The 21208-nt window shown below is 40.0% G+C and overlaps 1 protein-coding gene and 1 long non-coding RNA gene across 8 annotated transcripts in view; both read right to left on the reverse strand.

Annotated features, from left to right (window-relative positions):
* Window positions 1-239: 239 nt before the first annotated feature.
* LOC134819594 (uncharacterized) lies at window positions 240-788 on the reverse strand. Its single transcript, XR_010160786.1, has 3 exons — window positions 709-788; window positions 554-603; window positions 240-312 (listed from the first exon to the last, which is right to left on the reverse strand). It is a non-coding gene; the product is annotated as an uncharacterized LOC134819594 (long non-coding RNA).
* An 11278-nt stretch (window positions 789-12066) lies between these two features.
* The window catches only part of LOC134818152 (rho-associated protein kinase 2-like), a 28951-nt gene continuing 19809 nt past the window's right edge, over window positions 12067-21208 (reverse strand). The window contains exons 16-27 of one of the 7 annotated variants that reach the window (XM_063827622.1): window positions 20784-20918; window positions 19230-19414; window positions 18879-19052; window positions 18580-18760; window positions 18220-18366; window positions 17785-18042; window positions 17519-17603; window positions 17118-17374; window positions 16712-16993; window positions 16518-16561; window positions 14819-14848; window positions 12067-13322 (exon numbers count right to left, since the gene is read on the reverse strand). In XM_063827622.1, the coding sequence (XP_063683692.1) occupies window positions 14839-14848; window positions 16518-16561; window positions 16712-16993; window positions 17118-17374; window positions 17519-17603; window positions 17785-18042; window positions 18220-18366; window positions 18580-18760; window positions 18879-19052; window positions 19230-19414; window positions 20784-20918 (1758 nt within the window). In that variant the 3' untranslated portion in view covers window positions 12067-13322; window positions 14819-14838. Of the gene's footprint in view, window positions 13323-14818; window positions 14849-15084; window positions 15153-16517; window positions 16562-16711; window positions 16994-17117; window positions 17375-17518; window positions 17604-17784; window positions 18055-18219; window positions 18367-18579; window positions 18761-18878; window positions 19053-19229; window positions 19415-20783; window positions 20919-21208 lie in introns of all 7 variants that reach the window. The other 6 variants (XM_063827607.1, XM_063827616.1, XM_063827600.1 and 3 more) reach the window with 6 other exon arrangements.

Below are 21208 nucleotides of genomic sequence, written 5' to 3' on the forward strand. Positions count from 1 at the left end.
ACTAACACATTCATGTATGCACTCAAACATACTCACACACAAAAACTCCTATCTACAATCACACACGCAAAATTATTGGGTTATTGAGCTGTTTAAATTTGAATAATAAAATAACACAAAATTAGTTACTAAAAGCTAAAAACTAATATAGTTGCAGGGCACGCTCGTCGCTCATATAGTTAGAAAATCTTACCTCATCGCTTAGGAGGCTTAGTTGGTGTTATGTCATGTGTTGTCTAGTGTAGTAGACGCAGCATAGTAGTAGGTAAAGTTCAGGTCGGATAACTTCCTTCATTCAGTTGGCTCAGCTACCTGCAAAGTTTTACGATTTTTGAACTGAAAGATGCTGATAAATGAATGAAATTACAAATTGATGCTTATCTAATTTTATAATTCATCTGCTCACGAATCTAGGAAGTTTATAATAATATTTAACGGACCTGTTGAGCCGGTTAAATTATTGACATGAGAAAATAATTTTATAAAGGAGCGAAGGAACAGTTGAAAAAAAACTGTGCATCCTTTTTTGTCTTTTGATCGATCAAGTATTTACCTGGATGGCCTGCTCGTGCTGTTTCTCCACGTGCCTTTTCAGATGGTCAGCTGTGGATTGGTGATTATAAAAAACACTGACGGAGGGAAATGATTTAATTCCATAATATTGGTCAAAGATGATAATTGGTAATGCTCCTAAAAGTAGGCACAGACCTCGCTTAGATTTGTAGTTGCAAAACGGGCAGGCAATAGTCCGTTTCGGGTGAAATCTAAGCACATGTCGATTCCGTGCCTTTTTCGTCGGATACCCCTTGTGACAAATCTCACAATGGAACTCTTCGTTTCCGTGGTGACGTAGCAATTGTGCTGAAATAATGTGGCATTCTATGATTTTCGAAAATTATTCTACCAAGCAAAGAATTAAACATGTCAATAGTCGGGTGAACCTATTTCAATCGCTGTTATGTAATATATAACTAATAAAAATTAAGAATTATTTTAAGAGCCTATCACAGAGCATGAAAATTTCCCGCTTAAGAAGTTTTACTCATAAAACTTCATTGCACTACACTCCTACATTATTGGAGATTCTTCGTCAATAATGTTGAGTAATCAAGGCAATTTAACCACTTTGAAGTTTGAAAATCATAGATGTCTGAGAAGAATCCTGAAAATCAAATGGTTTTATCATGTATCTAATGCTGACGTACTTAAGCTGGCTAACATCGCCCCTGTTAATACTTTCGTACGAGCAGCTAGGCTCCAATGGTTTGGCCATGTGATGAATATGTCAGAAGAAAGAATACCCAACTATCTTCTGCACTGGATCCCAAAGCATGGTAAAAGGTCAAGAGGTAGACCTCGGAAAAACTGGTTGTCATGTGTCCGGGAGGATACAGCAATCTTCACAGGTGTCGATAACATCACGATAGAAGATGCAGAACAACAAGCAACAGACAGGGTTCACTGGAGAGGTCTAATACACAGGAGAAAAGAGTTACTATGTGGTGCAGGCCACTCGATCCAACGACTAGGAGGAGACCTTTTCAAGTACAAGTAGGTAAATAAGAAGTTTGAACTAAGTTTGAACTAAGTTTGAACTGTTAAATTCCTTAAATTAGTTTCAGTGGGCAACTGCGAGTGGTAGTTGCTATGACGACTGCAAACATGCTAATGATTTTCCACGTGCAATTAGGTTTATTTGTTAATCAGATTTGGCTCTTTACCATTATTTCCACAGTCGCTGTGACAACTTCAATCAATTATCAAGCCAACGATTTTGCACGTGCAATCATTTTCCAGTTAATTGCTCTTTGTAGTCATGAATATAGTCATAATTCGAATACAATTTTATAAAAACATAAATTGGACGATTTATACTGAAACTGGTCAAGGAAACACTTACTTCATTCAAGCTATCATAGGTAAGAAACAGCGATGAACAATCCTGGCACTTAATTGATTTTTCTCCAGGATGGATGGACCTGTAAAGCATAGCAAATATTAATCATTATACGATTATTTGAGCCGGAAATAAATTAATCCAGCGAATGTCACAACTTAAGATTCTGTAATTATAATAACTGTATAAATAACAACTGGTATCTAATTTATCTTATAACATGGTTACAATCTTAAGCTTTACAACTGTTCTGTTAACTTTGATTAATTTAAGTCTCAATAACAATCAGGCAAGCGTGCGCTGCAAGACAATAGACTAACCTGAGATGTTTATCTACCCATGCTTTTGTCGAAAACTCCTCGTTACAGATAAAACACCTAACCATGGCGACAAGATCAAAAGTAAAGATTCTTAAAATAGAAACAGATGTAACTGAAAAGCCCGCAGCGTGGCGTGGTGTTATTCTGGAAGCCAGCCAGCTGGATCCTGATTGGTCGCTGCAACCAATGACAGCTCGCAGCCAATGACAGCGCTCCGTTTCACAGCATACACTCACGCCGGCTGTATGTCGTTCCCCAGTTAACTAGAGTTTTTAAGAATGTGTTTTTTATCACACACATACTCACCGATACATTGAATTCCTTCCAAGGTAATCAAAACACCGCCTCTATGTCTCGGCTACCTTCATGATAAGTACAATACACTTTGTAATAACTACATTTTACTCGTTATATTACATTTACAGTTATAAAATGTAGTTTACTTTTATTATCTCACAGTAATTAACTGTGTGCCATTGTTATGTATGACCAAACTAGTCCTATCACAACGAGAACCGAAATATCCACAATTTCAGTTTCCGTGGTTAGTATAATATAAGTTTGTAGCTACTTGGCTAGCTGGAAACAAGCGCGCTCCTCAAGCGCTCGACTCAACGTGTCCCCAAAAATTTTTGGGGACACGTTTATGTTGCTTTTTGTAAGTCGCGGGCGAATTTTACTTTTAAAAAGTTTTGACGAGGTGTTAGAAGCCATCTTAAGGCCTAAAGAGATGAAATCTTGACTAGCACCTACCTAAAAGGCTTTTATCCAACGGGTTTTTCTCAGATTTTTGATATCTCACTTACTTTTTTCACAGGTGACCGAAACGTACACGTCATTCTGTCGTTAAGGCGACTACTATCGTTACTGAAACAAGTGCTGTGCGACACACGATTATCCTAGGATGATGAGAGTTAGTTTCTGGGAAAGCCCTAACGATGTTTAGAACGATAGGGGCTGAAAATATTATCGATTATTGAAAACTTGTCCCCAGGACTTCGTTGAAGTCGCGAGATTCGATACCCGTAAAATAACGTAGCCAACTACTAGCAAAAACGTGTCCCCACGCGCCAGGGTTGATATACCACATTTATTGCAATTTCCATCGTCTCTCTTATCCTTCTTTTTACGGAATTTCTTTAGAAGAAAATGTGTATGATTAATGGCATTTAAAAGTTCAGTAGAAGGTTTATGTATGAACTTTTCATGCCTTTCTATGGTCTTGCAAGGGAAGAAGGTTGCATATGCCTGTTCAATATGATGACAAAGGCCAGCAGTGATAGCTTCAACATCTGTACTTTCCAATAGTAGACTGTAATCAGAACAGGTATCTAGATAGTCTAAGAATTGTTTAACATTACGTTTACAATGATTTCTAATTTCAACCTTTTCAAATTTAGGAGCTATAGGTACTTTACAATCTATCTCACACATAATAGCTTGATGATCCCCAATACGTTCATCAAGAACAGAAGATTGAACAAAATCTGCATAACAGTTAGTGAATATTACATCAATAGTAGTCTGGGTAAAATTGTCTCCACGTTTAGCAACTCTAGTTATCCCTTGAATGGTTTGAACTAGATTGTAACATCTCAAGGTCATATCTAATTTTTTGTACTGGGTGGATGAGATATTATTCTGGTCAATGTTTATATCCCCAATCCAGATAACCTTTTTCCCGTTCAATTTTTTCATGCAAAAATGAATGTACTCAATAAAGTTATCAACACTGCAATAATTTCCAGAGGGATAGAAGCAGCAAACATTGATCTTGCTATTCTTAAGCTTCACCCATAATGCTTCAATGTTATCAAGCTTACTATCCATAACTAATTCTGTGTAAGCTAGTTTTTTGTTTATCATTAAGCCACAACCACCCCTAGAACTGTTTGGCCTGTCGCATCGCATAATGTTGAAGGAGGAAGGAATATTTTTGGTGTCTGTGTCAATAGTATCATTAAGATTCATCTCATTTAGGGAAAGTATGTCTAGCTTATGATCTCGAATGAGTTGAGTAAGTTCATTACTTTTAGCTAAATTTAGGAGACCACCTTGAATGTTACAGTGACCAATGCAAAGGTTATGAAATTTGTCAGCTGAGTTGTGAATATTTGTCATTTCACAAAACGTGTTAGTCGTTGTGTCTGATTAAACTAAATTCAGGTGAAAATTATCCGCCTGTAAATATTTTCAATAGAAAAGTTTTAAACTTGAAATCAAAATAAATATTCAGGTGGAAAAGTCATGTCGATTTCAATGGTGGGCATGGTACTTGATGTGCTTTGCTAGTTTAAAGATACCATCGCTGTTTAGATGCACATTGTCTTCCCCAAATCTACTAAAACAAGATGATTTCCTAAATCCAGATCTATCACTAAACAAAAATCGATTCATCTCTGTGGGTATAAAGCTAACAAACGAGTATTTGGAAGGAATCTTAGATAAAAAGATATTGATGTCATTTATCACTTTATTTCTAGCAAAACTTTCTCTTGGTAAAATGTTTATGATCTTAATTTTTGCAGCTGGAGCCCACGAGTGAAGTGACTGGATCAGATTATCAATAGAGCGATTGATTATCATTTTGGTACATAAGTCGACACACAGTATGAAACAACAATTACCTTTGGGCGATTTAGGCATTGAGCCTATATCAAAGGAAATCATCTCGTGGGGTTTAGGGATATCAGTGATAATCATTTTAGTCTACTCTTGGCTTGAATACAGGTTCTACAGTCTTTGGTGAAAGCATCTACCTGTTTAGATAAACTTCTCCACCAAAACCTAGCCCTGATTTGGGTTGCGGTTATCTCTGGCCTGGGGTGGCTTTTGCAGTGGTACTCATGAATTGTTTTATCTTGAAGGCTTGGTGGCACTACAATACGTCTTCTCTTATACAACAGCCCTGAGCTGTCAACACTTAGATATTTAGTGTTTTTATAAGGTCCTCTAGAGATAACCTTGTTGTTCTGTATTCTAGATGTAGTCCACTTAATCCAGGCATCGTTGTCTTGGGCATTTTTCAATGAGCTGTCATTCTCTCCACCTTTACTCAACTCAGCATAAATGTGACTTTCTGCTTCTGCATCGCTTCTTTCCGTTTTAATGTCAGTCTTTACCACAATTCTGCTCAGACTGTCAGCTACTCCATTCAATTCTCCAGGGATGTATCTAACTTCATACAGCCTCGAGTTCATTTAACCATCTCATTATCTTGTCTTTTAATCAAATCATTATCCCAACCCTCTCACATGGATCAGTACAAAGAACAGCTCTACTTCTTATCACAGGAACCATCTCCCCCTCACCGACATGTTACTTAGAGGTCCTCACCCAACTCCCCCTCTTGACCTCAGGATTCACTCCATTTCTCTCATAACTTTCCTCAGGCTTAACATCACTTCGTCCGCCTAAAACGGACTTAGAGACGGAAAGCTCACATCTCACTCTATCCTTCTCTCCGACCATCTCAAGAAGATACTTCCACCTCTTTTTCTTCTTTTAGATATTCAACACTTTTAGACATGTAACACCAGCCTCACCCAACCTGTCACAATCATTCAAAACGGATTATATACTCGAACGCTCGGAAGCCCTAGTTCAGATCCCACTCCTCCATAAATCTGACACACTAGTTGGGTACACTGACAGCTCGGTGAAGAACACTCTTGCAGGAGCGGGGTTCGTCCTCTATCTTAACTCATCGACTTTTTCAGATCATTACCACCATACACCACAATCATCTTCCAGGCAGAGTTGCTGGCTTTACTCCACCTCTGCATTCACCTCCCCAAGACCAACTAGACAGTAACTTTTTCCGACCACACTTTTAATCGTATATTACTCTTCAGATCCTCCACTGTTTCCCACCAATCCAACATTATTAGTTTCTTTGACAGACACCTTGACGTTAGACGACAAAATAGAGACAAGAGTAGAATTCTTACACATCTATTCACAGGATGCAGTCATCTCAGATATTTCCAAAACAAGACTGGCAACGAACCCAACAGCATGCAAAAAGTGTGATGAAGACAATGAAACTACAGCACACTATCTCACAAGCTGTCCAGCATTCTCCTTACACAGGAAAATCTATGTTGGTAACTATACCATCAGAGAGGATACCTTCCATCACACCTTCTCTATCAGTAACACTGTGGGGATCGCTAGAGCTACCAAGTATCTAGACTTCTAAGAACCACCTTAGTCTCTTTTATATTAGCCTTAGTAATCGTAATTGTCCCTCTACCACAATCACCCTCCCCTCCCCAGATTGTTCCCAGACTTGCAACAGGTCCTGCTAGCCAGCCAGTTCTAAGGGCTCATTAGACCACAGGACAGCCGGCACTTCTAGCTTGACCCAATGCGTGTCTCTCTCTCTCCCTCCCCTCTTCTTTCTTGATTGTGGAAGGGACAACCACGTTACTTACACAGTTTCCTTTTATTTCTCAATCACATGATTCAGTGACCTCCCCAGCCCTCTATATCTTTAACATGATACCTCCCAGGACCAATGACCATAGTATACCATACTAGACATTTCTTTAACTCCTCGTTACAGCAACACTAATACAACACGGAGAAGAAAAGAAATAAAGACAAGATTACGACAGCCATGGACTCTTACAAAAGACTAACAGAAGGAACATCCCGGTTTGATCTTTCTGAACTATGCATCTTATATCGGTATAGTATTGGTATCTATTTATTACCTATTGTTATTTTTTATCTTTGCTAGTTAATCAGGTTTTTGGGTACCGGGCCATCCTGGTTACCCTGCTATGGGCCGTTCCCCTGGCTTATGCAGGTCTAGTTTACCCATATATATATCTTGTTCCGGGGGTCTTTTCGGTTGCGGATATTTTTCAGTGGCTCGTGGTCTGTATGGAATGTTACTTTTCCTTCACAACAATACACTCTCCATTTCCTTAGGCAGCTGATAATAGCCCAAAGTTCTCTATAGTAGCGTCCCATCTTGTATCCGCCTTGGTAAGTGTCTGGGAATGGAACGAGATGGGGCAGATTTGACAAATTTTATCCACCTTATCTTATCTTATCTTATGAGGATTCGTTGCGACGCAACAAGGCCATCGAATGAGTCGACCACCTTTGTTATTTTACTTCGGCATTACCTGCATTACAATGTAAACCAGCACTTTCAAGGAAGAGCTTTACAAGAAGCCAAAGGATCGTTCCTAAGGCCAGCAACGGTTAAGGCACTATGCCACACTTTCTTCGCCCGAGGCTTCGCTGTGTTGATCAAGCACAGCTCCTCATTTAACCCTCACACCCGATTTCTCGAGCATTCGGCTGAGTGAACCGTGGGGCTACATAGACCACTCGGGATCCTTAGCAGAGCGTCAACGACGCTCACCCCACGACTAGGCAGGCAGTGGGATTCGAACTCGCAATCTTACGATTACAAATCCGATGATCAACCAACTACGCTACCTGGCCGTTAGAGCATACCTCCCACCGCAATGCCCGAGGCATCAGTCTGTATGTGAAACGGTTCCTTCCACTTTGGAAGGTAGAGGTTGTTCACATTGCCGAGCTTGTCCTTTAACACAGTGAAAGCTTCCTCTTGAGTCGCACCCCACTCGAATTGCACTTTCTCTTAAACAAGGGAGGTTAATGGTTTAGCTAGTGTGGAATAATTCTTGATGAATCTTCTGTTGAAATTAGCTAACCCCAGAAATCGTTGGATTTCTTTCTTGTTTTTAGGTTTAGGGAACTGCTTGACTTTATCTATATTAGCTTCAGAAGGACCGACACTAATTCCGTCAATAACAAATCCCAAGAAGTCAATCTTAGTGTAGCCAAATTGGCATTTGTCAACTCTGAGTGACATGTTCATTTTCCTCAATTCATTCATGACGATCTTAAGCATACTCACATGATCTTCCAGATTCCTGGAGAATAGAGAAAAGACAATTTTTTGAGAAAAGACAATTTTATTATTTATCACCAATTCAATACATACGTAATCAATAAATATATATCCGAATAAATTTGATTAAAAATTAAATGATACAAGTATGCTAGCAGCTAGCGCGCTTATATTTGATAAATATTCACGCTGTTAAAATGGGTTTTACCACACCGCCACTCACATTAGCACAGTTGGTGAACGGACTCAGGCGCTGTTAAGCTTTTATGAGCCCTGGTTGACTGCTGAGAGTGGCGAAGGGGCTGATATTAATTTTATCTTAGTTTAACCTCTATTCCAATAAAATTTTAGTTTTGTGTTATAATTATATGATTTTTATGCGATATTTAAGTTACAGCTGCTCGCAATACATTATTGTTTAAAAATTGTTAAATATGCTCGCTATACGCTTAATTTTAGATACCGTATGTATACCCAGCAGACCTTACTGGCTGGCGATATTACTACAGGTGTTTGCGTCTTCACAGCTTGTTGAACTCCGCGCGCGCTCGTTAGTTCATTGCATTTGCACGCTTCAATTATTCCAAGAATGCAATTGAACCACGTACCACGTGATACGATTCAGCCAATCAGAGAACAAGAATCTGCAAAGTTAAGGGGGCAGGGGGGGGTCTTCATGGAAATTTTCTCAAAATCGACTTTTTAGTTGTTTCTGATAGATGGGAGTGATATCTATCAGATGCTTTTAATCCGATAGAAAAATATTGCTCCTAGCAGAAATTATCGCCGGTAGAAGGTCAGCGCTTGTGTGTAATTGTATTGCGCGAGCGATTTTTGATCACGTGCCCTGAAAATCGAGTCTAAAAATCTATCTCCTCCTACATTTTTTGAGCAATCACCCTCAAACTTTCAGGATATGTTCTAGGGATCATTTAGAAGAGATAAATTTTGAGATAGGCCTTTAAACATTTTTTATTCGATTTTGAAAATCTTGGACCTGGTTTTTTGACGATTTTTCGAGGTCCAAGATTTTTAAAATCGAATAAAAAATGTTTAAAGGCCTATCTCAAAATTTTGCCTGGACAATCTCTTCTAAATGATCCCTAAAACATATCCTGAAAGTTTGAGGGTGATTGCTCAAAAAATGTAGGAGGAGATAGATTTTTAGACTCGATTTTCAGGGCACGCGATCAAAAATCGCTCGCGCAATACAATTACACACAAGCGCTGACCTTCTACCGGCGATAATTTCTGCTAGGAGCAATATTTTTCTATCGGATTAAAAGCATCTGATAGATATCACTCCCATCTATCAGAAACAACTAAAAAGTCGATTTTGAGAAAATTTCCATGAAGACCCCCCCTGCCCCCTTAAAGCTGCGCACTTTTATAAGGCCCAAAATAAGACTTTTCGCGATTTTTCAAAATCTACGCTGTCTAGTATCAGGTTGTCAGAGTAATCGTCCAATCCAGAACCATCTTGAGTCTGCTCCTTAGTCATGTTCTTCTTAGCGCTCTTCACAATAGCATCCATATTCCTCTGAAAAGTAGGACCTGAGTTTTTGAGTCCAAATGCCATTCTTAAACATTGGTATTTACTGCGCGGCACGCTAAATGCTGTTTTATGTCTATCTTCTTCAGCGATAGGCACACACCAGTAACCAGCTGCAAGGTCAGGTTGCGTAAAGTATTTTGCGCCTTGGCATTTGTCTATAAGCTCGTCTATGTTTGGTAAAGGATACGAGTCTTTAATAGTGCCCTTATTTAATGAACGATAATCAATTACGAAGCGTTTATCCCCATCCTTTTTATCAACTATGATTACATTGCTGTTGTTATGTATGGCGATACAGACGGTTCAATGATCCCATTCTCCAACATTTCGTCAATTTGGCGGTTAATGTGTCCCATTCATTTTTCAGGGACTCTCCTGGGTTTATCAAAGCTAACTCTATTAGTTTCGCTTACAATATAGTGCTGAGGACACTTGTATTCGCGAGGGGCTTTGGGGTTAGATGCAAAAACAGTTTTGATTTCATCTACCACATTTTTAAGATTACCTACTTCTTCATTAGAAAGCCCCGGGTTGATGTTTTATGTAGGTTGTTTGTCCTCGCTGAGTAGGCAGTATACCCACTGTTCGCCCAGCTTAACGCGACCCTTTTCCCAATCAAATCCGGTCTTCCCAAACTTCTGCATAAAGTCCGTACCAAGGATAACCAAGTCCGGCTGGGCGGGTAAGAATGTAGGTTTCATCCAGTGAGTCTAGGTCCATCCCGAGTGAAACATCACATCACACTGCACTGGGTCCCCTGTTTTCTGCTTACCACCAATCTTGACCATTGTTAATGATCTGACCCGGCGCGCGCTACTTCGTAGCACTTGCCATCGAGAAGAAAACGGCGCGCGCTACTTCGAAGAAATTTAGACGAGTAACATCCGTCAACACCAATCCCATTATTAAAGCCCCCATCTTTAATTTTATCTTCTAGTTCCGGACACAATTCAGCACTGATGAAAAATGTGTTTGCTCCACTATCAAGTAGTATTCTCGCTGCAAGTGCAACTATTTTACCATTGTACTGAATCTGTCCACGTCTAGTCATGAGTTTGCTCTTCTGACATTGTCTTTCGGTTGCGGACATTGTTTGTTTCCTCTAGACTGCCCCTTTGGGTGTCCCATTGGGCTTGAGGAAAAAGTTAAAATATAATATAATATTTGTGTTGATACATGTTTCGTATCCCAATATCAGAAATAATATTTTCCGCCTTCGGCGGCGCGCGCGAAAAGTGGCATGCAACGTATGTCAATATTTGTGCTGTGCTGTGTATGCTTCAAAATTCGTGATCGTGTTCATGTTATAGCTTGCGGCTGAATGACAGGCTGACATCATGTATGTTGTAGCGCGATGCACGTTACTGTTACTGTGCCGCGCACTCATTTATGCTTCTCGCAACGATCGCTAGATCGGCAAAATACACTACTGTGTCTCGCCTAGCTAGCTGTGGCGAATTGACATCGTCAATTTCACCTAACCATGTGCTTTCGCGCCACTTCGGGCGCGCGCTACTGCAAGCGCAAGGGCTCTGGATATAGCAATCTGCAATCGTCAATTAAGGCTGACAATGCGCTTACTAGTTTAGCTCTTTCTAGTCCCCTGCTACACGGCATGTAAACAGGGATTGGCTAGTTAGAGGCGGTCTGTGTAGGCCTTACACTGTGCTTTCAGCAATACTCATACAATAGACTGATTCGGGTAGCTGAGCCTCGCGCTCTAAGTAAAGGGGCTTTAAGTTAAGGGGCTATCAAATTAGGTTATAGAACTTTGTATCACGTCGTGACCCCCATTGTCGTTTAACTAATTGTAGCCACGTACTCGTGTGTGGCAGGTCTACAACTTATGAAAAATAAAACTTACTTAGCTTGCTAGTCTATTGCTGGCTTCTCCCGGCCTGATCGCTTTCTGTTCAGGAAGCTCGAAAAGAGCGCCGCGCACAGGGCCGGGATTGCCGTACCAAGATCATGATATAATAGAATGTTCGATAGACTTTGTTCTTCATAGCCTCACGTTGTTGGTTGTAGGCCCACCGCGCAGCTGTATCGTGGCTTTTGCCCCGATACTGCCACTGGTGAAATGACAATGGGGTCACGACGCGATAGAAGTTCTTCCCGGCCCAGATAGGTGCAATCTAACGGTGTCACGCTGATCTGTGGTGGTTGCGATAGAGTTAGCAGTTAGACTTTTTCGATGCGCGGTTCAATCACCATTGTGCATTGCATGCTCATGCAGTAGTTCATCGTGCTTTTTTTGGCGGACGTCTTAAGGGGTCGTTCACATATTACATAATCACTTTTTGGACAATTTCCCCCCCCCCCCCCCCCGTATTAGTAGATCAAGATGGTCACTAACTTTAAGTTTGGAATTAGTTGTTAGAGACAATCAAATTGTGAATTTCGACAAAGAAATCTGCTTAATTTTATAAAAATGATAGAAATTTACATCATAACAACTCGGTACAAAAAGTCAATTTACGTTGAAAAATACAAAAGTTACCACTAGATCCATCGGCTATTTTATGGTTTTTGGTAACCAAAGTATCAACATCAGGGAAGAATGTTAAAAATCAAATATCCCACTACAAATTGTCATAATGTATTAAAACACCCAGAATCGTCTCTTTGCTCTAGAGTATGGTGAAATTACGTTCTCCTTTTTCATTAAGTTAATAAAAGATCAGCAAATTGGCGATAAATCATCTTGTGAACATGAAAAAAGTTCTCATTTTACATATCTCTCTATATGTCACGCTTGTGCTCCGTTCTTTACAGCGTTTTTACAAATGACAAGCATTAATAAATAGATAGATTTATATACAATTTTTGGTACAGTCCAAAAAAATTTGTCACATGGTTACTGAACTTTAAGCCAAATTATGGTTAATACTACATATTTCATTATATAATGCCGTCAGAGTGTGTAACCACAATGCAATATGATATTTAACGAAAACTGTTGGTATAAACTTGACTGGTAATAATATTATACACAATCCCTAAAAAACTCGCCTAATATAACAATCAGGCAATAAAACAGTCCGATAACCCTTCTTAAAAACACGACCAACCACACGTGGACATCACAGAGGAAATGACAGGATCAGGGACCGTGCGGTTAAATAATATCCATCAACTGTTTAGTAAAAGCTAATCGAGTCTAGTGAAGTAATGATCAAAGAAATAAATACTTAAAACATATCAAGCAGAATATAACGTCAGCACCATTGGGTCCAGTTAAGTTGAGTGACATTAGTGATATCAGCTTGCCGAGAATTTTAGCATTATACAATCTAAATAAAACCCAAACGATAAGGTAACGAAAGTATCGTGGTATCTGGTGACACTCAGAATTTGACAGGGACGTTTTGACACCGCGCGGCTTCCTTTTTCTTCAGACCAGAGCCAGCCCACAGAAACAGCAGTCAACTAGAAGCAGAGTAAGGCCCTCTCGGGGCGCGTAGGGAAGATCGCTAGCTGCCAGGGTCCCCGTTCGTAGTGTCCAGGGTGGCGGCGGACAGAGGGTCCCGGTCTTGGGTCAGTGCATTCCTCAAGTACCCGCTCTTAATTCGATTTTTACCAGCAGGACGCTCACTGTGTCGCCTGAATATACCGGTCTTGTGCTCACCGCTGGAGTTATTCCGCGGTAACGTTCTGCGATGATGTCACGTGAGGGTCATTAAAAAGGCATTCTTAGATACATGTCGCAATATATGTCTGTCCAGCCAGTGATACCTTTTTCAAAGAAAGTGATTTGTCTGTCAAGTTTTCAGGACGATCGTCTGCACGTCCTACGAGTCAACTGTCATGCAATATTTCTCAAGTTATTTTATCGGGGCCAGCCCGAAAGTTTCAAGTATATTCAGTGTCATCGTTTTGGGAACTTATAGTCAGACAATTTCCTAATGGACTCCGGGACTATAACTATTCTAGGTGGGGGGAGTCTGGGGAGAAGAGGATCAGGGGGACAATCTGATCCCAACCTCCTGCACCTAGATCCTACATCCTGTACTGTCGAGGTGTCAGGACTTGTTTCTGGACTGTTGCCACACGTGGCACACGATAACAGGGAGTTCTTTCGTGAGGAACAACATTTCGAATTGGGTCGAAGAGCAGAGCTGTCTGTCAGTGTTTCTGTCCGATTGTCCGCTGTACGTATGTCATGCAAGGAACACTTGATGTTTTCGTCACTTGGGCACTTTTTAGTAAGTTTGGGATTGCTTTTGTTTCGTTTTCGAACCTTTAAACTACTGAATTTACGTTTGGGGAAGAAGGTAAAGCGAGTGCTGGACATGTTTGATAATTCTTGTGTATCAGTCACGGATTCTATGTCAGGGGAGCCCGAGTGAGACACCTGGGTCACCTTGTCCTCAAAAGGGTTCCGAGTTGGTTTTGTCATAGTGGCAACTGTCGAGCTTTTTAGCCGTTTCCTGAAGAAATATATTCAGTTGTCAGTCATAGAGGGGTTTTGGGAGCAGGCGGTATTGTTCCAGTTGTTGGTATACGTTAATGTATTTTCAAACTGTCGTGGTACTACATACTACATAGACGTGGGTTTTGTAGATACTGTTGGGGAGAAGAACTAAATAAGTTTTGACACGTGACAGCGATTCTCAACTTGTCAATTCTGGAAGCTGATTGGTTGATCACAGCCACAAATGAGAAAAGATGTGGTTCCCCTCCCCAGCAGTATCTTTAACTCATGCTATCCAGCAGGGTTAGACTTTTTCAGTAGTCTGTGGTAGATGTCGCAAAATTAAATAATCACCCCACATAGACACACATGCTTAACACCGCGATCACACATGCAATGCATCTTCGCTGTTGTAAATAGTTACAATAATCAACATAGAATTCATTTAGCGGGAACTTTCACGTGACTTTGCTCAGATGCTCGTATTAAACCGAGGCGAAAATATTTATTGATAAACTTTTTGATGTTATGATTTCAATTTTTAATATGGTATCTTTCCGGAACTCTACATTAAAATCAAAGAACGTCTTTTGAGGGGTTGTAGTTCCCCAAAAAATGTAAAATACCGGCGAGGACTGAGCAAGGTCACAGAAAGAGGTCCCGTGTTATTACATGCTGAGAATAAGTCATCTTTTTTTTGACACACGCAAGCCCCTCTTTGATAGAATAGTCTCACCTTTACCAACGTAGTGCCCTTTACAGCCCGCTGAGGGATCAGCAACATTAGGTCACGTTACAAGTTACACTTGGTATGTCACACCTTACAAGTTACAATTCACATGTGACGTGAAATGTGACACTATATAGTATACATCACAGAGGCCGAGACAGTAAAATTCACATTTTGGAGGACTTTGCTTTTAAACAAATGACACAAACACATTTATAAACAGCATGACGTCACCATTATATTAAGAGGACGGAGAACACGGTTTAAAATACCAATATTTCATGTGATCCTTGATGTGAGAACCTCCTGTATAATGTTACTGACGTGTCGTAATCTTCTACTGACGGGTATGTTACAGGATTTAAAAAACCCTGTATAGAACTTACTGCCGGCTAAGAAGACTACTTTACCGTCAGTAAGACCAGTACCCCGTCTAGTAACCTATTGACGTAACAAGATACAAACAGGAAAAAACCCCATCTATTATTGGTCTTAAAGGTGCACTGATCGATGCCGCCACCAGGACGCTAACAGTTACTCCTTTATCAGCTATGCCCTTATCACCCGTAGTCAATTGATTTAAATTAGTTCGATGAGATTATACAAACAGGCAATCTTTCGACTTGTTTGACTTAGCCATCGTTTTACCCCAATCGTTGTGCCCAAGGACCAACGGCATCAGATCTTGTCAGCTACCATTGATATGCCAGCAATTTGTCCTGGAGCTCAAGGTTCGAGCAGGAAAACGGTTAAGTTGTAACATAAAATCACTTGAAAGTGGATGAAGGGATAACTGATAGCTGCATAGTGACGTCATATAGTGACTTATGTCATTCCACCTTAGTGTAGAGAATTCTAGCCTAATACCGCAGACATTATTGCAGTATAAGCTAATTCAAAGTAGAAGAAAGCGCACATTTTGGCGTTTGTATGTTCGATTACATGAAACTTTGACCTTGAAAAATGTTATTAAAGTCACACTACCCACCTATAATCCGATTAGCATACTGTACAGTATTATCAACTTGAAATCAAGCAGAGTGCGTCTTCAAAAACAATTTGATGTCAAATTTGAACTATACTGCGAAAATTTAGGGAAACATCAATTGAATAACAAATCTGAAAGACAGTATGTATTTTAAGGCACATAAAGTTCAGCATGAAGACGCACTCAGCGCTTTCCTCACATCTCACACATACCTTACCCAAACTCTCCGAGCTACAGAATAGCGCACAACGACTCGGAGCTGGGCGCAGTGCTCTGCTCGGTAAGGCTCGGCTCGGCAGCGCTCACCTCACTGCGCCAAGTCCTGACACTTCTAAAACTTTCACTCGCTCTACTAATACTGACTGCATATCTTGGGTTTCAAGGTTAGCCACGGTTCCAGCAGTCGTTTCTGGGATTAGCCCAAAAAAGTGCAAAGGATAGCAGGTGCATTGTTCTGTTCAATCGTGCGTGATGTGATTCAGCCCAACCCATGCAGTGATCGAAACTTGCAAAACTAGCGGATCAATTTGCATGCCCAACCCTGCAACTTAAAATTTCGTGATATAATGCATTTGGCTTGTTACCCGCGGAAATTAGATTTAAAGATTTGCCCGACATTGAGAACCCACTCCATGCACGATAGTAGGCACGAACCTGACAGAACAACGCGCATGTTCCTTGCACAGTGCACGTGCAATGCTTTTCATAGGAACATACCTGGGCGAGACTTTAGAGTCGACAGAGGTGGCCACTGCGGCGTTCTGAGAGTTTTGGCAATCAGCGATGGGATCAGAGTAATCAGACATATACGTGATCAGACGGAGAAAACAAGCCGCTCGGCGCTCATTGATTGGGGTTCAGTCATTTCAGCTAGCACAAAAATATCATTTTAATTTAAAAACAAGACTCACAGGAACATATCTGTTGAGCCTTTCCACCCAATATTGTTTAGTTTTAGGATCATCTGCGAGAAGGAGAAGTGCGCGCACTCCGCTCTGACATGCCGTAAGGTTGCGCTCCTCTTGCTCTACGTGATTCTTGTGTACCTTGTACTGACACCTCTGACACTCGTAAGCTTCTGTCTTAAAGAGGCCCTTGAGCTTCCTGCTGCACATGTCACAGTTCATCTGATGGTCTGCGATAGGCAGGGCCATGAAGTGGTGTCCGTTAAACTCTATGCCTGACGAGCCGCTCTGCAGGAATGAAGATCTCTAGAAACAGCAGTTAGAACATTTATAAAATTTGTTGCGAAGAAACTGTCAAAACCAACAACAAAGAGATCAAGTTTTACCCTGAAAAAAGTTATGATTTACTCACTACTGAAACGTCGAGGTCGGCAGCCGTTCTGTCGTCGCTGAAGAATGATATCCTGAAAAGGCGAGGGACGTTTTTTGCGCTGATCCGCCACAACTCCCCGTGTTCCATGGGACGCACTGAGTCTACCTTGTTTATGTCTATAGCAAGAGAGAAAGCCTTGTTCGTTTTGTCAGCCTCGCTGTCGTACAGGAATATTTTAGTCGGAGTACAAACTGCCAGAGATCGTTTCCAGTTGTTCGTTTTCTTCAGATTCTTGCCTGCGAATTTTAAATCAGAAATCGCGTTATTTCTTACTAACATAGGCACTCCGAAAACATAAAGCAGAAACATTGGTCGTTCAGTGCCGAAAGACACATGAAACATTTTGAATCAACAATTACAAGAAATTCAAGATATTTTACCAATCGGGGTTGAAAGGAAGCTTTCAAGATTTGGTTCAAGGACAGTCCTTTTCACATCTTCAGGCTTTCCAGATTCTTCTTTGTCCTGAAATTGATATATATTTATGAAAATCAGATTTCTAAATTACGGGATACATAATATGTTTCCTAGTTACCCTATTGGCTATTTCTTAACTCTTTCAAAGACTACAACTGCGAAAAGAAAACCATGTTCCTCGATATTTAACAATTAACATTCGAACTCTCATAACTTGTAAAGAACTCACCCCAGATAACATAGCGTATAGTTTCCTTTGGAGCTCCAAGATCTCAGTTTCCTTTCTAGTGAGCACGTTTTTAAGCTCGTTATTCCTATTGTTTGCTTGATCCAGCTCTTTGTGAACCTTCTCAACCTCTTTAGCGTTGTTGTTCTTGATTGTTTTGACATTTTCCTCATGGTTTTCTATTTGCTGTTTGAGCTGGCGGTTAGTCCTCTGCAGGCGTTCTAGCTTTATTTTCGAGTTGTCTTTCACTTCTGGAACACGCTTTTGCATAACCTGAGAGTTGAGACAACGAAAAGTTATAATAACAAGTCAGTACTTCTGCAATCAGCTCATAGTCATATTGACTACGAGCGCTGTGATGCTGATTCTTTTAAGTTTCAATGATGACCTGATTTAATAACCTATAAGTACCAGAATCTAGAAAGATAACAATGTAACCTGCTCAAGTTTCTTGATCGTTTCGTCCTTGATGATCTTCTCCATCTGAAGTTTCTTCTTCAAATCTGCCATTTCTTTGGCCATCTTCTCAATATCCGCAGCTACTTCTTGGGACGATCTTTTCGCTTCCTCTTCTTTAACCTCGACCTGAACACCATCAAGATTAATTGTTTGTTGACGAATGAAAATTCACAAAAAAAACACATACTCGCTGCTCTCGAACACAATTTCTTAGTAAACTATACAGAAGAAACTGAGTGGAGTTGGGTTAGAAACATATAAGAGATACGATGATTTAACTTGTAGAAGCTTTCAATAAACAGGATATACAGAAGAAAGAAACGTAAATTTGCTACATACTTGTTGTTGATCTCTGAGATAAACGTCATTCTGTAGCACCTCTATATTCTGATGTAAGCTCGTGATCTTAGCGTCCTTTTCTTTTATCACAGTCGATTGTTGCTCCTCGATCAATGTCAGCTCGTTTTCCTTGTCCTTGATTTGCTTCAACAATTCTTGAACCTGGCTCTCGAACAAATCTCTGAAGATTGAAACAGTATAGTATTTTAGGCTACAGTTATAACACTGTATAAGTTACAGTGAGAAGAAACCTATCTGATCCATGAAAACCACGTGTGTTATGATAAATTTGCACCTACATTTTGTCAGAGGAAACTTGAGACTTCAGAAGAGCCCCATCGCGTTCCTCCTTCATCGAGGTGCACTCAGACGATTTAGAGGCGAGCTCCGTGGTCAGGGTCATACCCCTCGTTTTCTCTTCATCCAAAGCAGTGGTCAGTCGCGTCAGCTCGTGGTCAATATCTATCTTCTCACTAGGAATAGCAATCAGTGAAACCGACAAAATCTGGTGTAAATTTCACCACAGCTCAGATTGTTGGTAAAGAATGAATAAGTTTTAATAATATAGTGACTATAAGCGTTCAAGACATGTAAAAGGGTGTTTAGTTAAGTGATCTTATCTTTAAAATGACAACACTAGAATTACATACTCCTTGATTTCCTTGAGCTCCTGCTGCAGTTTAGCAATCTCCTCCTCCTTTGTTAGAACGAGAGCATTCTGATCGTTGTTGTGGTGTTTGAGTTGACTAATCTCTGTTTCGTTACGTTTGCACAGTTGTTCCAGCTCTATCACCTTTTGTTCGCGCTCTTGCGACTTCTCTCTAGTTTCTTCCTCCTGAAATGGAACGGGGGGAATGCAACGTCAATTAATGTCAATTAATGTCAATTAATGTCAATTAATGTCAATTAATGTCAATTAATGTCAATGTCAGTTTTGCAAAATTTTGGAATACTGACATTAATTGACACGATATTTTTCGACCAGAGATTATGTAGTTCTACCATATTTTTAGCACTTTAGAACGTTTATATCATCAATTTATTCACTACTATCACATATGGAAATGTGAAATGTGAAAAAAATTCAGATCATTAAACAATAAAACTAAAATAATAAGGTTTCCCGAAATTTAATTTTCTTAAATGGGCGTGGCCATTCAAGGGCGTGGTTCTCAACATCATCAGAACTTAAAACCCACATTAAACGAAATGCCTTCATGACATTTATATTTGAATAACGAATCTTAAACAGCTAACATTACTCCTTCATACTAAAAAAGCCGATTTTAGATATTTTACCTGTATAAGAAACCAATAAAATATTATTATTTTTTTTTAACGGCCAGGTAGCGCAGTTGGTTAGCCAGCTTTGCAATCGTGAGGTTGCGGGTTCAAATCCCACTGCCTGCCTGGTCGTGGGGTGAGTGTCGTTGACATTCAGCTAATGATCGTGAGTGGTCTATGCAGCCCCTCGGTCTACTCAGCCGAATACTCGAGAAATCGGGTGTGAGGGTTAAATGAGGAGCTGCACATTGCAGCAAAGTCTCGGGCGAAGAAAGTATGGTACACACTACCTTAACCGTCACTGGCTAAAAACAAATCCTTCGGCTTCAATTCCTGTTATTGGCTGGTTGCACTTGTGTAACAATATGGCTGTTGGAATACTCCGAAGTAAAATAAGTGTCTAGATTTTTAAAAATGGGCGTGGCCGGTGGGGACCGAAGATGGAAGAGTTGGAAGCTGAAATTTGTTTGGTGGTCTTTGAACCTAAGGATCAACAGATAAGAACATACTCATAATTATTCAAGGACATTTTGTTTTTTTGAACCGGTCTAACTTACATAGACGTGAATATCTTGAATATTTATCGAATAATGATAATCTCAAATTTCAAGACATATTAATGTCAATTAATGTCAATTAATGTCAATTAATGTCAATTAATGTCAATTAATGTCAATTAATGTCAATTAATGTCAATTAATGTCAATGTCAGTTTGGGGTTTTTATGGAATACTGACATTAATTGACGTTGCATCACCCCCAATGGAACAGACAGTTAAATATTTGGGGTAGAGAAATTTATTTACACAGAAGGTAGAAAACATGGCCGCTTGAGACTTTGAGTCTACATAAAACTTCATACAATATTCAATTAAAATGTACATAGATTCAGCATATGAAACAAGGATAATTTTTCTCACCTTTTTCTTGAGGATGTTGAACTCATCAAGTGCCATCCTGTATTTCTTATCAGTAGCATTATATTCGATTTGCAGGTCACTGAACTGTTTCATCAAACTGTTCTGATTGTCTTGGGAAGCTGCGGCTGCGCTTAACTGAAATATAATTAGATTTTAAAATCACTGATAACGATTATTGCAACTGCTCAGGTAATAAAACCCAACGTCAAGAAGGCGAATGATCGTAAATTATTAGAGGGCCATTTTAACAAGAACACCCTGTGATCAAAGCGGGCTAAGAGGCGTCTACGATAAATTACAATAACAATAAAAATGGTAAATATGATAAAAAGTTTTTCTTTTGTGAGAGCATTTATCGCACGGTAACGAGATTACATATGATGTAATCGATGAATTCTCGGCTTAGCACACGATTTTAGAGCTGT

The sequence above is a fragment of the Bolinopsis microptera genome, chromosome 1 (genome assembly GCF_026151205.1).
Source record: "Bolinopsis microptera isolate Bmic1 chromosome 1, MBARI_Bmic_1.0, whole genome shotgun sequence".
Taxonomy (NCBI): Eukaryota; Metazoa; Ctenophora; class Tentaculata; order Lobata; family Bolinopsidae; genus Bolinopsis; species Bolinopsis microptera.